Source organism: Acipenser ruthenus, chromosome 2, assembly GCF_902713425.1.
Source record: "Acipenser ruthenus chromosome 2, fAciRut3.2 maternal haplotype, whole genome shotgun sequence".
Classification (NCBI taxonomy): domain Eukaryota; kingdom Metazoa; phylum Chordata; class Actinopteri; order Acipenseriformes; family Acipenseridae; genus Acipenser; species Acipenser ruthenus.
Genome location: NC_081190.1, coordinates 86,614,485 through 86,632,737, shown reverse-complemented (window position 1 = coordinate 86,632,737; position 18,253 = coordinate 86,614,485). Strand labels below are relative to the sequence as shown.

The window sequence follows — 18,253 nt, the reverse complement described above, 5'->3', positions numbered from 1 at the left end:
TTTCGTCTTTTTCATAGCAAAAAGTTATATTTGACTCATGATGTTTATCAGGTGTTTTTGAGTTACATGATCGTGAAATTTTGCCAATGATTAATGGCGCTGTTCCAGTTTACATAAGGTGTAAAGTCAGATTATAAGGACCAGGCAGGATTTATGGAGGCACGACATGAAAGCTTGTTCCAAAAGGTGGTCACACTTTTATAAGTCTGACATAGGACAAAAGTCGGATAAAAGGTATATCTAAATCTGAGTATACGATTACTCCCTTTTGCAATGTGCATAAAAACTAATTGCAAACCTTTATTTTTTATTTTTATTTAAACATTGTTGCTTTACAGTGACATACTTACATATTTAAATAAATAGTATTCCACGCCAAGAGCACATACAGTGGGTTCCATGGAAAATGCCTCTGTTACTGTGGTGCACCACGGGTTACCGATCAGCTGTCGTGGACACTCCTTTTTTAAAATCATGCATCAACTACATTTGTAAACCCTGAACATAACATAAAAACAACATCAGATTTAGACTTACTTTGGCTAGAAAACAGAATGTATATTGTCATAACCAAGATTTAGACGTATTCTGTCAGGTTATAACAAAAAAAAAATCAATAAATGTTTTCTTGAGTCAATATAATAACGTTGTGCCTGTAAACTAAGGATCAACAACAGGAATGTTTGTATTTTGCAGTGATTATTGTATTTTTATAATCACTAAACAAAACACAATAACCCACTATTTACAGATGCAGGGCTCCGGCCCTGCCACAGTAACCACCATCCAAATGGTCTGTTAAAGTGTTTTTTTTTGTTTTTTTTTTCTGAGCAAAATAATAACAAGTAGTATTAATATGGGCCAAAATGATTCCATCTTTTGTATCTAATGTTTGGCATAAATATAACATTAATATAGTTATTCTTACATTGCACCAATGACCCAAATAAAATATTTGTTTAGGATTAGAATTTATATTTGTGTCAACCACCGCTTGCAATACATGCATTTACAAAAACATCTCATGGACCTGAACTTTTTTGAGTTGTATATAATATAATCTGCAAATACAACAGCTTTAGCCAGGAACTGCAAAAAGCCAAGATTTGGGTCATGGTTACAGTGTGTAATTTGACACCAGCTTCCTTGGCCTCTTGATCGCAAATATGTTCCTGTATCCGTCTATACAGTATGTGCCTATATAACAGTTCCTTGTACTCGAATGGGCTAAACCTAGAGGTGCCATAAGTTACATTTCAGGCTCTGTTGTTCAGACCAGACTAATACTTCATTTTTTTTATTTAACTAGGATTTTGACAGTTAAGACAACATGTTTTTTGTTTTACTTCTTTATTGTGCAGTGTGTCTGTGATGTATTAGCCCCTTCTTCTTCTCACATTGATTGGCATTTTCTACATATAATTTCCTACAGTGAACAAGTAAACAAGCTTGTATGTATATAATTCAGGTACTCGACAAACTAGATATTCAGTTGGAACGTCTTATATTTATTTTAATGTACATACACTCAAGTTCCCTTCCTTGAAAAATTAAGTAATTTAAACATTATTCCTGAGTTATAACTGGCAAAAACTAATAAAAAAAAAAACAAGGAGTTATGCTTTCTATTGAAATATGGCTGACCATTACTGCTGGGTAGATAGAATATTCAATTAAGTTATTTTTGATGTCTCATTAAATTTTAATATAATTGAAATAACATTCACATAAGAACTCCTATTTGCATCACAGTCTGCCATTGTAAATCCAGTGCCACCAGCATAAAATAAATCTAATTGGGAACAAGCCTTGTGTGTGCACTTCATAGAAATAACAGTGGTGTATGTCAGTTTGGAGCAAATATATTGTACTCTTATAAATACAAATTAATGGTAATTGGTTTCAGAAAAAAAAAAAATAGAAAGGCAACTTTATTTTCCGATCTTGTCCACCCTTTTGTGCCATATTGCCATTCTGCCCAAACTTGTCTGGGTTTCCCTTTCAATCTCCCAGAGGCACCTCTTAGAATTGAAGTAGTAATGGATTTGTTTTTATCCATTGTACTGTAACAGAGGATAGGCCTTGGGCCAATTGAAGAATGTGACCTGACTGGTCAAGTCCTCTTTCGTTCAGGTATTGCATAATCAATTCATCACAACTGATCAACAGCAAATATATTATTGATGTTCATGTATTCATTATTAAAAAAAAAAAAGAAAGTGAATTTAATTACTATGGACTAGTGGCAAGAATTAAAATCTGTGCTGATAAATACTATTACGATAATACTGATGTGCCCTTGTCATGGTCTGAAGGAAGTGTCTCCTTGCGAATTAAGAGTTTTTTAGTGGTAATCTTTTTTTTAATGGCAGGTTAATCTGTAAGTATCTGTCTATATGTGCTGGCTACAGAAACACTTGTAGGGCTATGTAAAGGACTTTACTCATAGTCGAGTCATACTTATATGGTCACTTGGGCTAAAACTGGATTTCTGTTTTTTCATTTATACCAAACATTGCTTTAATGTTTAATTAAGAAGGGTTTTTACAGTTAAGACTAATGTAATTTTGTTTTACTTATTTATTGTGCAGTGTATCTGTAAAGTACTAGTCCCTTCTTCTTCCCACATGGATTGGTACTTGTGACTAATAGTCTAATATTTTGGTACAAGTAACAATTAATAGGCTTTACTTTCTGGAGCTGTCAGTAAATTCAATCATTTAACACCTTGGTGCATGTTGAATAAAGAATGAAATTTAGTTTGCTGTATTCATGAGAAAACTTGGTTGTATATCTGGAAGGAGAATCCGCCCACTAATCAAAACGTCATATCCAAGCACCATAAAAACTCTGTGTGGCTTGCATTATGTTGCTTCTTTTTGTTTGGCCTCTGTCATGCGCGGCAAGGCCAAACAGGGAGACGGCTGTCTTTAGAGCCTGGAGGAAGGGCTACCCTCAGCCATGGATTCCCAAAGGTTTTCTCCTACCAGCGAGTAGGGGGTTTTCCTTACCTGAGTGCCGAGCAGTTCGTATTTAGGTTATCTCTCAGTGCATTTCATGCTTGTGTTTCAGCTGCTTACTTTTCATCCATCCTTTTCCTATTTTGGGGGGTAGGTGGCATTGCGCCACTGCAGTTGTTGCATTAACCATTCATCATTTTCTTTTTTTCCAGTCATGGTTTGACGGCCTTGTCTTTTGCCTTGTCTTTTTTGTATTGTTAATTGGAAAGATGTTTTTTTATTATTATTTGCTGTGTTAATTTAAAATGTAAATAAATCTAATAATTTTCTAATCATTTTATAGCACCGTACAATAACCAAGGTGTAATGTGATGTGCGTTGAGGTACCGCAAGTTTACCGTGGTACTGGGGAAGTTTTCCATGGGAACCCACTGTACTTGCACTTTGTAGAGTCATATGGTACATATATATATAATTGAAGTTGTATAGAATAATATGAATGTAACCACATCACACATGCAGTAGGAACTGAATGTGTTTTTTTTTTTTTTTTTTTTTTTTTTAAAACAACACTTGAACTGGCAATTATTGTGTAATAATTTAAATGTTCTTCTTGCAGGGGAGATTACTTATGGTGGAAGAGTCACAGATGCTTGGGACCAACGGTGTTTGCGCACCATCCTAAAAGGATTTTTCTCCCCTCCGATACTGAATAAGAATTACAAATATTCAGCATCAGGCAAGTAAATTAAATCCCCTTTTGTGTCTATAAAGCAAACTACACAATTATCATAAGATCAATGTGAAAAAAAATGGTATGCAATGAAAACAACAATCATACTGGAAAACGACTCATCGAATTGTAATGAAACACACAGGACTGTTTGATTATGAGTTAAGGAGTCTAATCAAGACTATTGGCCAGTATGGCCAGTTGATTTGTGCTGTTATTAGACAGTTATCTATTAGGCATAGATGCTTGTGATGGGGTGGTGATTAATGTACATAGTTGAAGCAGAGACCACTTAGTCCAGATTGCAAATCTGCAAGATGCATTTATTTTATATATATATATATATATATATATATATATATATATATATATATATATATATATATATATATATAGATATATATATATATAGATATATATATATATAGATATATTTTATCAGCGCAGACAATAAATCTATAAGACTAGCCTTGAAAAAGGCAAATATTTCCAAATTACCCAATATTTTTTTTAGAAAACCTGTTAGGAAATTTCTTTTTCAAAGTGAAATTAACTATCTATTTTTGAAAACAGTTTTAGAGTTTCTGTCTGACCTCCTAACTCATACAGCACAGAATGACACTTCCACAGGTCCTCCCACTCATAAGGGTAGAGAGTAGATGATTTAAGTTTGTCTTAGGGTAAAGGACAACAGGAATGACACCCAATCGTGACAGAACAGCTGTATCTGTGAGCTTATTGGTTTAAAGAAGCACACTGTTTACAAGTCTTTAAGCTCTATTCTCCCTCTCAAATTGTGATATTTAAATGAATTCTGTGAATCAACTGACAGTAAGACGTCTCACCTTCCCAGTGACACAATTGAAGGGAAATGTATTCAGTTTTGATGCCAAACTGTAATCCTTAAAATTAGAAGATTGCTTGAACATTACAGAAAATGTAATAAAATTACATTTTTTACTTTAAATTATAAAACGTGGCTGATGTCATTGTTGGAGAAAGCTGTGGACACATACCTTTAACATGTTTCCCAGAAGCGGATAGTAAAACTAAATTAAAAAGACTATCCAACTTCAAGTAATTAAATATATGAAAAAATAATAATAATCTATTTCTAAGAAAATAGCTAGAGGGCAAGAAATGCATTCAAAAGTTTATTATTTGAAGTGGATCAAAGTAGCTCAAATAGAATTCTTCAATTCTAAAAAGACACTTAAAAGAATGCATAGATGAAATTGATAAAAAAAACCAAAAAAAAACAGAATATTACTTTCATAGCTAAGCTTTCAATAGATTGTGTTTTGTGACAGTTTTATTAAATGAATGTATTAGTCATTAAAAAATTTACATAAATAGGTGAATTTAATTATACATAATACCTGCAGAATACTCCTAGCCAGACACCGGTCATCATTATTTAATAACCATGGTTCTTTATAAATTATTATATGACAACTGGAAACTCTGCAATTCACTTTCCTCAGTATTCCAAATCTTGTTATGCTGTGATAACAAAACATGGTACAGTTTGGGTTCACAAATATGTCATAAAGAGTAACATAGTGACAGCAGAACAGAATGACTGATTTGGCTGAAGTCACATAATTGCCTTTTATTAAAATCAAGGATGATCCTTCATGTTACCTTTTGAAATGGAAAGGCTGGGATATGAAGTGTATGCAGAAGTTAAGGACAGAAACACTTGCGTGCAAATAAATAGATTTTTACCATAATGTGTTTATCTTTTATACAGGACAATGTTCGATCAATAAAGTGATGATAATACATACTAGGTGCTAGATTCTCAAAGCTATTTACTCCAAATTGTCATTAGCACAGTTGCTTCAGAAAAGAAAAACACACACAATAAAATTAACATTTAATTTATGGGCTTGCAAGTAGTCTTAACCTATTTTTTTTTCATTTGTTTCAGAAATGTATTTGGTATGCACTAGTGTTTTGGGGTAAATAGCTTTGAGAATCTAGCCCTAGGTATTTTAAATCGGTAAGCAGAGTTTTGTTGTATCCATATTTTGCTAAATGTTTTCAGTCAGCAAAAAACATATTTTTTAGTTCACCAATTCAAACCCTAAATTCTGTAGATTTTGTATTTGGTCAGTCTGTTTGAAACTGTTCAAGCAATTTCCACTGTGTATATCGTGTTGAGCAGCTGACATTTGGTCTTCAGTGGATCACTGGAGAATATTGTCAGATAACTTTTTGAATAAGTAATTGCCTGTTAAACTTACAGTATGTCCCTATTTTAGGAACTTTTCCATAGTTCACTTAGGGGCCCAAACTACAAACCAGAGGAATTGGACCAGATGTGTTTCACTCAAAACATGCAAAAATGATGCTTCATTAGCAAACAAAATTGACACAATAACTGAGAGTCTGAGAGATGCATGTCTTTTGTTTTTGCCTCAAATTTAAAGGTCTACTTCTTAAACAACTTTAGCAAGCAATTTAGGTATTTCGCTGTTTATAAACATAAAATATGTACGGCTGAGTGCTTTTTAGGCCCTCTGCACACTACATAACCGATCTCAAGAACCGTACTCAAAAATGTTTTAATTAATCCAGCTCAAAACGTCCACACTGAAATACAGTTTCATGTTTAGTCGGGCTTAATGCGTGCAAACACTATTAAAATAGTTTGGTTACAGTTCCTAGCAGCGCAATGAACGGTAGAAATGAATACGATGCACTGTATTTTATTTTAAAATAATGTGTTATGCTCCATATTAATAGAGGTCCATATTGCTAAAAAGAAATAAAACAAGTATTTTGGAAAAAGTAAATGCAAACACACACAAGTAGGGCTTGAAGTTTTCAGGTTTTTTAAAAGGTATTTTTAAACAAATTGAGCTGATTCTGTTTCATAATTAAACTCAGAAATAAAGCTGTTAATTACAAAACAATCTTGGATTTTACCTTAATATCTGGCCTGAGCCTAATTCTGGTCCCCCTAATTTTATTTCAAACAGAGCTGACAAATTATGTTAATTATTCATCCCCGATCCTACTTTTAACTTGCATTTCATTTTTGCAGTCGCCTAATTTAACATTATTTTTTTGTTATTTTCCCCACTAGTTTAACAGACAGATGTCCTGACAGGTTTTTATTTATTTATTTTTTAGCATAAAAATGAATACCCAGTGCAGAGTGTACACTGATAGCAAGTCCTTCAGGCGCCACACACATCAGAAAGCATTTTGGGATATTGGAGGATACACAAAAAATGTAGTTTGATATTACAGAGTCCACACTTCTGACAAACCGCACTACCTGATGCGATCTAATTTAGAACCGGACTCGAGACTACCCCCTGAGGAGGTCTCAAGTCCGGTATTAAACGCTGTGTAGTGTAGAAACTAACCATATTTAGCACTTCTAAGCCAGTTTAAAGGCAACTAATACGGTTTAAAGGCATAGTGTGGACAGGGCTTTAGTCAGTCAGCATACATCACTTAGTGCTGGTCACAGGTGTTCTCCCATGGACTCAGTGCATCTGCAGCTAGTCTGACTGCAGATGCATTGAGTCCCTCTGAGGTTGCTTGTGGAGCTTGCTGTTTTATGTTCAGAAACAAGAAGCAAGGACCAGGGGTCACAAATGGAGATTAGATAAAGGGGCATTCAGAACTCATTCTCCACAGATGTCAGGACTGCCCAGTCCCTGACCACCTTCTGGCGCCTCCTCAAGACTCACCTCTTCAGACAGCACCTGTAGAACTCCTCTTTTTTCCCTCTGGACACTTATCACTCTTCCTTAAATGCGCTTTACTTGCTCTTATCTGCCCGCTATTTTACTGCATTTAATCCTGTACTTTAGAGTACTGTAATCTGTCACAAGTGTTATTTAATCTGTAGTATTTTGTATTTAATTACATCCTGATGTAACTATCACTGACTTGCTATCTGCTCCGTTATTGAATCGTATTTTGTCATACTTGTACTTGCTACAACCAAAGTCATTGCATTTTTATCTTGTTCTTAATTGTATTATTACTTGTACTGTGATTCATAAAATGTATTTTTGTTTACGACTGTAAGTCGCCCTGGATAATGTTGTCTGCTAATAAATAAATAAATAAATAAATAAATAAATAAATAAATAAATAAAAATAATAATAATAATAATAATAACAGGAAGGAGAAGTTTGGAAACCTGAGGCCACTTTTTCAGGTATCAAAAAACTGCATCTTGCCCTACCACTGACCATTACCCTAACCCACCCCAGATGGTCATGCCAATCCCATTGCTCTGTCACCCCTTACGTCCATGCGTAGGGCATTCCAAGATGGGTTTAATTAGCATATTGGAATATATTGTTTCTGGGCATCTGACATAATGTGTAAGTAAACAGCATGATTTTTTTTATACTTGTATTTATTTGGATTTATTTGAATGGTGCCTTTATAAATAAAACCATATTAGAAGCATAACTTTTCTTGAACTGTATACAGTTGTATATAAAATAAGTAGATTACACAGGTCATTTGTTTTTATGTCGTGTATGTTACGGTAAAATCTTAAGAGTTGCCAGTTACCAAGTAAAACAGTAAATGTCCAACATAAACATGATAATGCTTTACTTCAGACATTTACCGGTAAATCTCAAAAATAATGAAGTGCCTTTACCCATAAGCTTCGGTAAATCATAAGATTAACCAGAAAATGTCTGAAAAGCAATATAGTTCTTCATAATTCCGAACATTTACCACCTTACTTGGTAAATGTTGACAGTTACTGGTAAAACCTAAGATTTACCAGATTCAAACTTTTACCGTACATACAATATTTGCTAAGCCGATTCCTATTCAGGATTTGGATTGGTAATATTTCTTTAAATAATTTGTTGAGTCAATTACTTGGATTGGATTATCTTTTAAAGAGTAATACATATTTTCTGCTTAATAACAGGTATGTATTATGCTCCTGAGGAGGACAGCTTGCAAAATTACAGAGAATACATTGAAAAGCTCCCCTTAATTGATGACCCAGAGATATTTGGAATGCACGAAAATGCCAATTTGGCTTTCCAGGTTTGTGATACATTAATCAGGCTTTATTAAAACTAGCTTGTTTGTTGAAAATATGCACAAAAAAAGCAATTTTATATATACCATATTTGCTCGAGTACAAGTCGAGAAATTTAAACCCAAAACACAATCCTGAAGTTGGGGGGGGGGGTCGACTAATACACGAGCAAACATATGAACCGATCAATAATTTATAGTAAAAGCCTATATTTACTGATTGCAATGACCGATGGCAGCATGAACGCTATGGAGGGGATTAATAATAATAATAATAATAATAATAATAATACTAATAATAATAATAATAATAATAATAATAATAATAATAATAATATTATTATTATTATTATTATTATTATTATTATGATGATGATGATGATTTACAGGGCGGCAGTGTGTAGTGGTTAGGGCTCTGACTCTTGACCGGAGGTTTGTGGGTTCAATCCTAGGTGGGGGACACTGCTGCTGTACCCTTGAGCAAGGTACTTTACCTAGATTGCTCCAGTAAAAACCCAACTGTATAAATGGGTAATTAATTGTATGTAAAAATAATGCGATATCTTGTAACAATTGTAAGTCAGCCTGGATAAGGGTGTCTGCTAAGAAATAAATAATAATAATAATAACAACATTACCTTTTCTATTGCGTGCCCTAAAGATTTGGCGCAAACGATTCCATGACATTGTCTATATAAAAAAATTAATCCCAGGATTGTTTGCATCCAGGAGCTGTCACGTAAAACAGACTTAGTTTCATTGAATTACTGCCAGACCACACCACCCCCCACATTCCATTGAAATACATACTTCCATGTGGGCTAGGAAGGAAGTGGGGGTGGGGCTTGTATACTAAAATAATACTATTGTAGGTTATACAAATAAAAGCATGTGCTGTATTGTAATACGCATCAAAATGAGTTCTAGGTAGAAGTGCTAATAAAATTGATGTAAATCTGCCGCTCAAACGGCATCAGGATATCTAATACATAAAATTATACCCGAATCTCGCCCTCACAGTGGGGGGGTTGACTTTTACACGAGGTCAGCTTTTCTCGAGCAAATACAGTAATTGTAATAATACTATAGATAATTGCTAGAAATTCAATAAGCAACTTGACCCTGATTCACTTAAAGCATAAGGAGGATTGTCTCCTTAAAAAAATATCCGGAAAATAATTATTCATTACAGACTGTCAAGTAACATTACATTACATTCAAATGAGAAGGCCTTTCCAACAAAAACACCCTTAAACCATAAGTGAATTAATACGTTTTGATGGCATATAACCCTTCACCAGTGATCTGGTGGCCAGTGGCTACTCTTTTGCACCACTGTAAGAGTATCTTATATTTTTTTCTGCTTATACTAATAATTTATGACAAAATGGATCTGCCATACATAGTAACCAATTATAAAACCAATCATTGAACTTCTGCTCTAGTCAATGTAATACATCTTGAAAACATTTAAAATAAATATTTTGTTGTCTGTATGGCTTAACAGTGCCCATGTGTAACATGTAATAATCATTAGATGGGTACCCAATTTCAGTTTGGAAATTGGTGCGTCCAACCTGGAAGTGGCATACCCAACATGGTCACATCTAAAGTGGGAGATACCAAAAACCACTTCAAGTCTGGCCTTGGCCATTACCAATCAGAATCCTGCACATTCCTACTCATCACCCTGCTATAAGAATAAAAGGCCACCATTTTTGGAAGGTTCAGGTTTTGGTTGTTCAGAATTAGTGACATACATCTATAGCGATGGGCTGGGAGATAGAAGTCACAAAGCAGTGCCCATCCATTGCTAATCAGTTATGTACTTTTTCCGCTACTGGAACTCATCAAATTTGATGTTACGACTTTTTCTGTTGCATTTAAAACTACATTACTTTTTAAACTTTTTGACTTCTGAGAGTCAAATTTTTCAATTTTGTATTCCATTATAGCGCCAGGAGACCTCCACTCTAATTAACACTATACTTGAAGTTCAGCCAAGATCTTCTGCACGAGGGACTGGGAAAAGCAATGATGAAATAGTTCAAGAGCTTGCTGACTCGATTTTGGCAAAACTTCCAGGTGAACAAATGAGATACAATTTAATATAATTAAATTACAAATTGTTATAATTTATAACATGCCACATATCCTAATAAAAAGAAGACTAATTGAGCCATAGACATTTCTTTTCAACTAATAGAAATATATTTTGTAATTACTGCAGTGACATAAAAAAAGATTTGAAGCAGACATAAAAGGCATGGATTGATTTTTACTTTGCACCCTTATGATCTGTAGCTTACAGTTCTACTAAACTTTGTTTTTAATTTTTACAGAAAAACTTGACATGGAAGCTGCATCGGAAGGCCTATTTGCCAAAGATGCAAATGGACGTTTGGATTCATTGACTACAGTGTTAGGACAGGAGGTAGATCGCTTTAACAACCTGTTGAAGAAACTAAGAGTAAGTAACAATGTAACTTTAAACTGTATATGCTGCATTGATAAAAAGCATGACTGGAGTATATAATAACCTGGCTACTCGGTTAGTGTGACCTTCTGTTATCATACTGCTCTAAAACATATTCTAAACAAACTGAATATGGTTCAATCTAATTAACTGGTAACAATTCAAGAAACCAAAGTAATCAAAGTTTAATCTAACGCCTTCATCTGTATTGTGTTCAATGTTATCAAACCTACCTGGGTGTCCATCTCCAGTTCTTGTCCAAATTGCAGTATTTTTTAATGCCTCTGCTGCAGCTGCTTAATTACGATACACAGGAAACAGTATAACTGAAGTTAAGCTCGTCAATGGGAAGGTTGTACTTTCGAGCATGGTTTTGCAGAACACCTGGGGATAGCTGTCTAATTTCAACTGACTAATGTCTTATTCTGTGCATATAATTTTAACTCGTAAATGTATGCTGTAAAAGTCTGTGTAATACACTTGTAAATGCTGTTTTTTCCACGGTTTGAGACATTTTTTTTTAATTTGTGAAGGATCTTTACCTTTACAACAAGGTACAGCTCTGCTGTGACCAAATGAGAATGTTGGTAACCATGGTTTTGTTGCATGTTGAATATGATAAAGGGGTTTCTCTAAATGAGATGTTTTTCAATGGCATAAAAAGGCCCTTTTTTTTAAAGCATAAAGGTCGATTTCACCCATTCACTGCTTGAATTGAAAAATAAAGATTGAAAAAACTGTAAATTCTTTCTAAAATAAACGTCGATATTAATCGTTGATTTGGCAAAAAAAATACAAATCGAATAGTAGCAAGCCTAGATATAACCATTACTCAGTGAATGTTTTGTTTTATTTAAGCAATTTCAAGTTATTAATAAAAGAGAATTTAAAATTATTATTATTATTATTATTATTATTATTATTATTATTATTATTATTATTATTATTTAAACGGCAATGAAAAACATAATTTCATGAGTAAATGAAACTAACTGATCATTGTAAATGCAGTAAGGTGAGTAGTAATCTTACTTCATTGTGATTTAGCAGTTGGTTCAAACAATTTAACAACAATACTGGATTGTAAATAAACATAAAACTATAAAGAGAATGCAGAAATAGGAAAACAGGGTTTTTATGCTGGGTTGTTTTTTGAATAATAATAATAATAATAATAATAATAATAATAATAATAATAATAATAATAATAATAATAATAATAATAATAGTAATAATAATAATTATAATAATAATAATATAATAATAGCATCAGTAATAAAACAAAGTTAAGTGAGATGGATGCAGTGATTGTATCAATTAAATATGCAATTAAAACCAAGATTAAAAATTTTTTTACACTCATACAGCTGGCTCTTTGAGCTAATATATATATATATATATATATATATATATATATATATATATATATATATATACCATTTTAAAAAGGAAAACTGCTGTGTAAAAAAGGAGCAAAATCAAAAAGAAAAAAGGTAATGTAGGTACACACAAATTACTATAGCAGGACGTTTCAGACTACGTCCTTATTCAGCTGGATGGAAAAAGCAGTGCTCTAAACAAGCTGTTGTTATAAACAAGTTGTCTTTCAAAAGAAAAGTTCTGGAGGATGATGACTCTGAATAGAATGTTAATTCCAAGAGGTTCCAAAGTGTCTAATTTGAAAATAATTTTTTCTTTTTCTTTTTGCTTCCTGTAGCAGTGATTTATCCCACGATTTGTGATGTATTCTGCAGTGTGGTCATTTGTGTTGAAATGTCTGGCAACAGGAAATGTAGAGGTGTTAATTCCTATACTTTGTAGATGTTCCACGAAGCGATCAGCCAAACACCGTTTTGTTTCTCTGATGTGGTTTGTTACACTTGACACAACAAATGCAGTATACTAGTCCTTTACTGGTGAAAGTAAAAGTCTCATGAATAGTAAATTAAGATTTTGCCCCTTTCATTACTGTGTTGTTGTGGATGTATTTACAAGTAGCACAGCATGACCTGTTGCATGGAAATTAGCCTTTAAGTCACAACCGGGTCGTACGTTACTAGACTAAATATTCTCTTAGATTTTTCTAGTCTCTTTTGTAAGACATCAGTGGTGGATTATTGAAAATAGAAGCTGCAGAGGGATATGTTGTATTTTTTTGGTCACAGGATGATAGGTAAGAACTAGGAGGATACACTTATTAGCATTCTTTGTTGCTTTTGTACAAAGCATCCTTTCTGTTTATCGTAGATACACGTAACTATACCACTGCTATAGGGAGGACACACAAAACTATATTGACTATTTTCTACAGTGCATATGTATCTAATAGTGTTTATGTTTTAACAAAACATTTCTGTTTTTTTCTGTTTTTTTCTAAAGACCTCATTAGAAACACTAAAGAAAGCAATTGCTGGTTTTGTGGTTATGTCAGAAGAGATGGAAAAAATTTACCATAGTTTTCTTAACAATCAAGTTCCCGATCAATGGGCCAATGCAGCTTACCCTTCTCTGAAGCCCTTAGGAGGGTGGGTGAAAGACCTGGCGCTTAGGACCGCATTTATTGATGTGAGTATAATTTTTTTTATTTATTTTACCTGTGTGATTTGTAGTAAAGGTTTGATATGCAATATATGATCGTGGTGAAACAATTGAAGTGGTGTGAAAATACTGTAGTTGAAGCTGGTGATGGAACTTCAGTCAATTGAGCAAGTACAGATATGTTACATATATCTGTTCTTTCCACTGCAGTAGGACCTGTTAACTACCTCAGAAAGCCTTACAGGAGGCCTCTACTATGTATCTTTACATTCAGTAGAAGAGCAGGCAGAACAGAATAATACATTTTGACAGCATCACATGGACTTGTGTGATTTATTAGCTTAAAAGTTAAATTCCAGACAGAGAAAAGCATTACTTGCACAACAGTGCTTTTTCCATTTAGATCAGCCTGTAGGATGAAACAAATAAACTCATCCTTCAACATTTAAATATTTTATGGTTTTCTGGGCCATATAAATTATAATGGTAAACCTCTATTTATCCCTCACTATAGTTTTCAATAAAGATTAATTGGATATGCAACATTTCACACAGTGCATTATTTTCTATCTAAACGTATTTCTCCCCACTATATTCTAGACCCAAGTTACTGTAATGTACTTTTCAAACAATCACAATGTCATAAATGGTCTATTAACACAAAATATTTGAAAGAGTGATTTACATGATGTAATGTTAGGAGTAGTTTCATTGCAATGTTTATTGTTACAGAACTGTATGGTAACTACGGTTTTATGATGTAGCCCAATATATTTTAACTTTGCACATTAACAGACATAAGAGTGATAACGTTGTTAAAACTGGAGGGGGGGGGGGGGGGGGGGGGGGGTTGATTTGGTTAGGTTAGTATTTTTAAACCTGCCATTCCACCAGCTTCTTTCCTTTTTGTATTCAGTGCTTTATTGGCATATACACTTTTATATAAGTATGTCATGCTATACCAGTCAGCCATTTTTCAAAATCCAGTAAACTAGGATGCCTATAGAAAAGCCATATTTTATTAGTACAGTACTTGCTATTTAAAGTAAACTATATAATTCAATCTGAAGCAGATTTTGATTGGAGAGATGTTTGTTTTCAGAATTGGATCAGAAGAGGTCAGCCCAAGTCATTCTGGATCTCAGGGTTCTTCTTTCCACAAGGGTTTCTAACAGGTAATTATTATGGATTTCAATCGTAAGATGAACATGTTTACAGGATTAATGACTGTTTACTCTTCTCATTTTCTATATGATTTTCATTTATCCCCAGGTGTTCTGCAAAACCATGCTCGAAAGTACAACCTTCCCATTGACGAGCTTAACTTCAGTTATACTGTTTTTCCTGTGTATCGTGATCAAGCAGCTGCAGCAGAGGCATTAAAAACACTGCAATTTGGACAAGAACTGGAGATGGACACCCAGGTAGGTTTGATAACATCGAACACGATACAGATTAAGGCATTAGATTAAACTTTGATTACTTTGGTTTCTTGAATTGTTACCAGTTGATTAGATTGAACCATATTCAGTTTGTTTAGAATATATTTTGGAGCAGTTTGATAACAGAAGGTCACACTAACCGAGTAGCCAGGTTATTATATACACCAGTCATGCTTTTTATCAATGCAGCATATACAGTTTAAAGTTATAGGTTAACACCACATCAATATATATTTTTATAAATAAAATAGAATGATGAACACCCAATATTTTTAAAAGCCAGAAAAGCATACTAATTGTATGTTTTTCAGTCAGAACAGTTTTATTTATTCTAAACCTCTATTCTCCCCTATAAATATGTAATGTCCTCCATATATTTTTTTTGACATTTATGCAGCATTGTTTATGATAAGTAAAAAATAATAAATTATCCTTGAAGCACAACTAATCCAATTTTAGGTGGTCTAATAAGACATGGATTATATTTCCACCACTCAAGTACGACTTGATTCAGTTTAGTAACAAGAGAAAATCTCATGCTCCAATTAAATCTAACTATTAACATAATGAACATGTTCTTTTTTATGTATTCATTTAGTTACCCTCTCCAAAAAATGGCGTATTAGTGCATGGAATGTTTATGGATGCCAGTCGCTGGGATGATAAAGACATGGTAATTGAAGATGCTATGCCAAGACAAATGAATCCTATGTTACCAGTAGTTCATTTTGAACCCCAGCAAAACTACGTGCCAAATCCGACATTATATCATGCACCGCTCTACAAAACTGGAGCCAGAGCAGGAACACTTTCAACAACAGGTACAGTTGATCCCTTGTTTTTTTTATTTTTTTATTTTTATATTTGAAAGGATGAGGTTTGTATGTGTAGACTTCTAGGATGCACCAAAGACATGTGTGCAACAAGGTTTAAGAATTCAGAATCTATGGTTAAATGAAACAGGAATACGAATGATTTGAATACTACAAATGTAAACATTGAAGTATTCCACCTGCAAATTGAGGATGGACTGGTGGATTGAGGGAAGGGAACAAAACTTTCAATCTAAAAGTCATCCTTACAGAACAAAGATATATAGTTAGTGAAGCAACAATGTCAGACTGAGGGAGTCATTGGGGAAGCATAAGGTGGTTTGTGAGAAGAGCCAAATTCATAGAGAAATGGCAATACTTTCTTACTTTATGACTGAGTGTATTACTTCCATTATGCATGCATTTGTAGCTAGTGAGTGCAAGGTCACTACTCAGATTAAAGAAGAGGGTGAATGTTCATATTAGTGATAGAGAAAAATACCTATATTAGAAATAATATTAGTAACCAGAAATGAAAATCTAATGGTCATTCTAATGTACTTATTTTGGTTGTATATAAAGTATGCAAATTAATATGTTTTATAAAATATTATGAAATAATTAATCCCTGCTCACTTGGATGATCTTAGAGAGAGGGGCTGATGATAGCCAGCTGTATATAAGCTCACCTGTTGTTGTGGTTTGATAGCCTGACGTAGCAGCAGTAACTTTCTTGATGGTTGGAGAGGCTATAGGGCAAGCTAATCCTCTGTTAAAGCCAAGCTTAACCCTGTATTTGGACTGACTATTAATTCATTATTAGTTTGGACTTTTGAAGAGCTCTGTTTATTTTTCCGTTTATCCTTGTTTTATTTATTTATTTTTTTGTTTTGTTTTGTTTTCATAATAAAAATTCAAATATTGCACCTTCCATCTCAGACTTCTTGCCCTGCTTTCTGCTCACCATTACTGCAACTGTGTGGCAACTAAATCACAACTTTCCAATACAGCTTTTAGGACGTCTCCAAAGTGACACTGTACAGGCAGAAAGATCCTTCTGGCTTCATACATTTTAATGCTGCTCTGAAACTCAGAAACTGTTTCCTTAAATTAATGTAAAGCCCATAAGTCATACCTGTGTGAAATAATGTACTCAAGATCATGTTTTTTTATTATTATTATTATTATTTTTTTTTTTTCTAACAATTACATGCATATTCAAATGTAAAACACTTTGGAATAAGTTGGGTGTTGTGGAAAAAATAAGGATATTAAAGTGTGCAAGGCAACATAATTATAATAGTTTTCTTGGGTTTCTTTCCTTTTAGGTCATTCAACAAACTTTGTTGTAACAGTGCTGTTGCCATCAAAACAACCCAATGACTACTGGATAGCCAAAGGATCTGCTCTGCTGTGCCAGCTGAATGAATAAAGCAGCCTTCATACTTCAATCTTAGATGACACCAGTGGTTTAGTTTCAGAAGAAATACAATGCAGTTCTAACAACGTATATTTTAAACAAAATGTTTATTAGTAGTAGTAATAGTATTATTAGTAGTAGTCTTAGTAATAAACCATTTTAAAACCATAATTTATTGTAATGGAGAATTTAACATGCTGATTATATGCATTAGCTTTGAAATATATATTTTCAAATTGAATTGTAACAATAAAAATGCTTTCTCTTGCTGTGATGCTTCTCTTTATTGGTGCCTCTTATCACTGATAAAACCTGCGTGAATGATCAATTTATTTTATGGTCTTCAGTCGTTTTTTATTTCTTTTCATCTACAGTTGAGATTTACAGCAAGTGTCAAGTTAGCCCACACCTATCTGTATTTTAGAGAATGATTGTTGTTGTATAATGGGCTACTGCACCAATGTTAAATGGTTATGATAGGACTGCAATTGTCATGCTTTATTCTTATCAATCTGGACAGGACTAAGCTGAGGACGTATTTGTCTGCTAATGTCCATTAAACCAGTCTCCTGTGACACGGATCATTTACATTCTCCTTTCTGCTATGTTTCATTACCAATGCAAAGTGTGAATTAATGTAAGAGAAACATTTATTTTTCTGTTTAATATGCAAAAACAACATGACAAAGCAAAGTGGGCTTCTTAAGGCTTTACATACAATCTTAGGAACTGCATATCATTTAATTAGAACCCCTTGTTAAAGAAGTGTGATAGGCATTGAGCATTAACGGGTATGAAAATAAACAGGCAACACACCATCTCAACAAATAA

General features: G+C 33.5%; 1 protein-coding gene across 1 annotated transcript in view; it reads left to right on the top strand.

The window, feature by feature from the left end:
* Nucleotides 1-17,713, top strand: part of dnah6 (dynein, axonemal, heavy chain 6) — a 170,510-nt gene extending 152,797 nt beyond the window's left edge. The window contains exons 69-77 of the mRNA XM_059003180.1: nucleotides 3,580-3,699; nucleotides 8,619-8,740; nucleotides 10,690-10,819; nucleotides 11,077-11,204; nucleotides 13,590-13,775; nucleotides 14,851-14,923; nucleotides 15,021-15,172; nucleotides 15,789-16,011; nucleotides 17,331-17,713. Coding sequence (XP_058859163.1) covers nucleotides 3,580-3,699; nucleotides 8,619-8,740; nucleotides 10,690-10,819; nucleotides 11,077-11,204; nucleotides 13,590-13,775; nucleotides 14,851-14,923; nucleotides 15,021-15,172; nucleotides 15,789-16,011; nucleotides 17,331-17,434 — 1,238 coding nt within the window. The 3' untranslated portion in view covers nucleotides 17,435-17,713. The remainder of the gene's footprint in view (nucleotides 1-3,579; nucleotides 3,700-8,618; nucleotides 8,741-10,689; nucleotides 10,820-11,076; nucleotides 11,205-13,589; nucleotides 13,776-14,850; nucleotides 14,924-15,020; nucleotides 15,173-15,788; nucleotides 16,012-17,330) is intronic.
* Nucleotides 17,714-18,253: the final 540 nt, after the last annotated feature.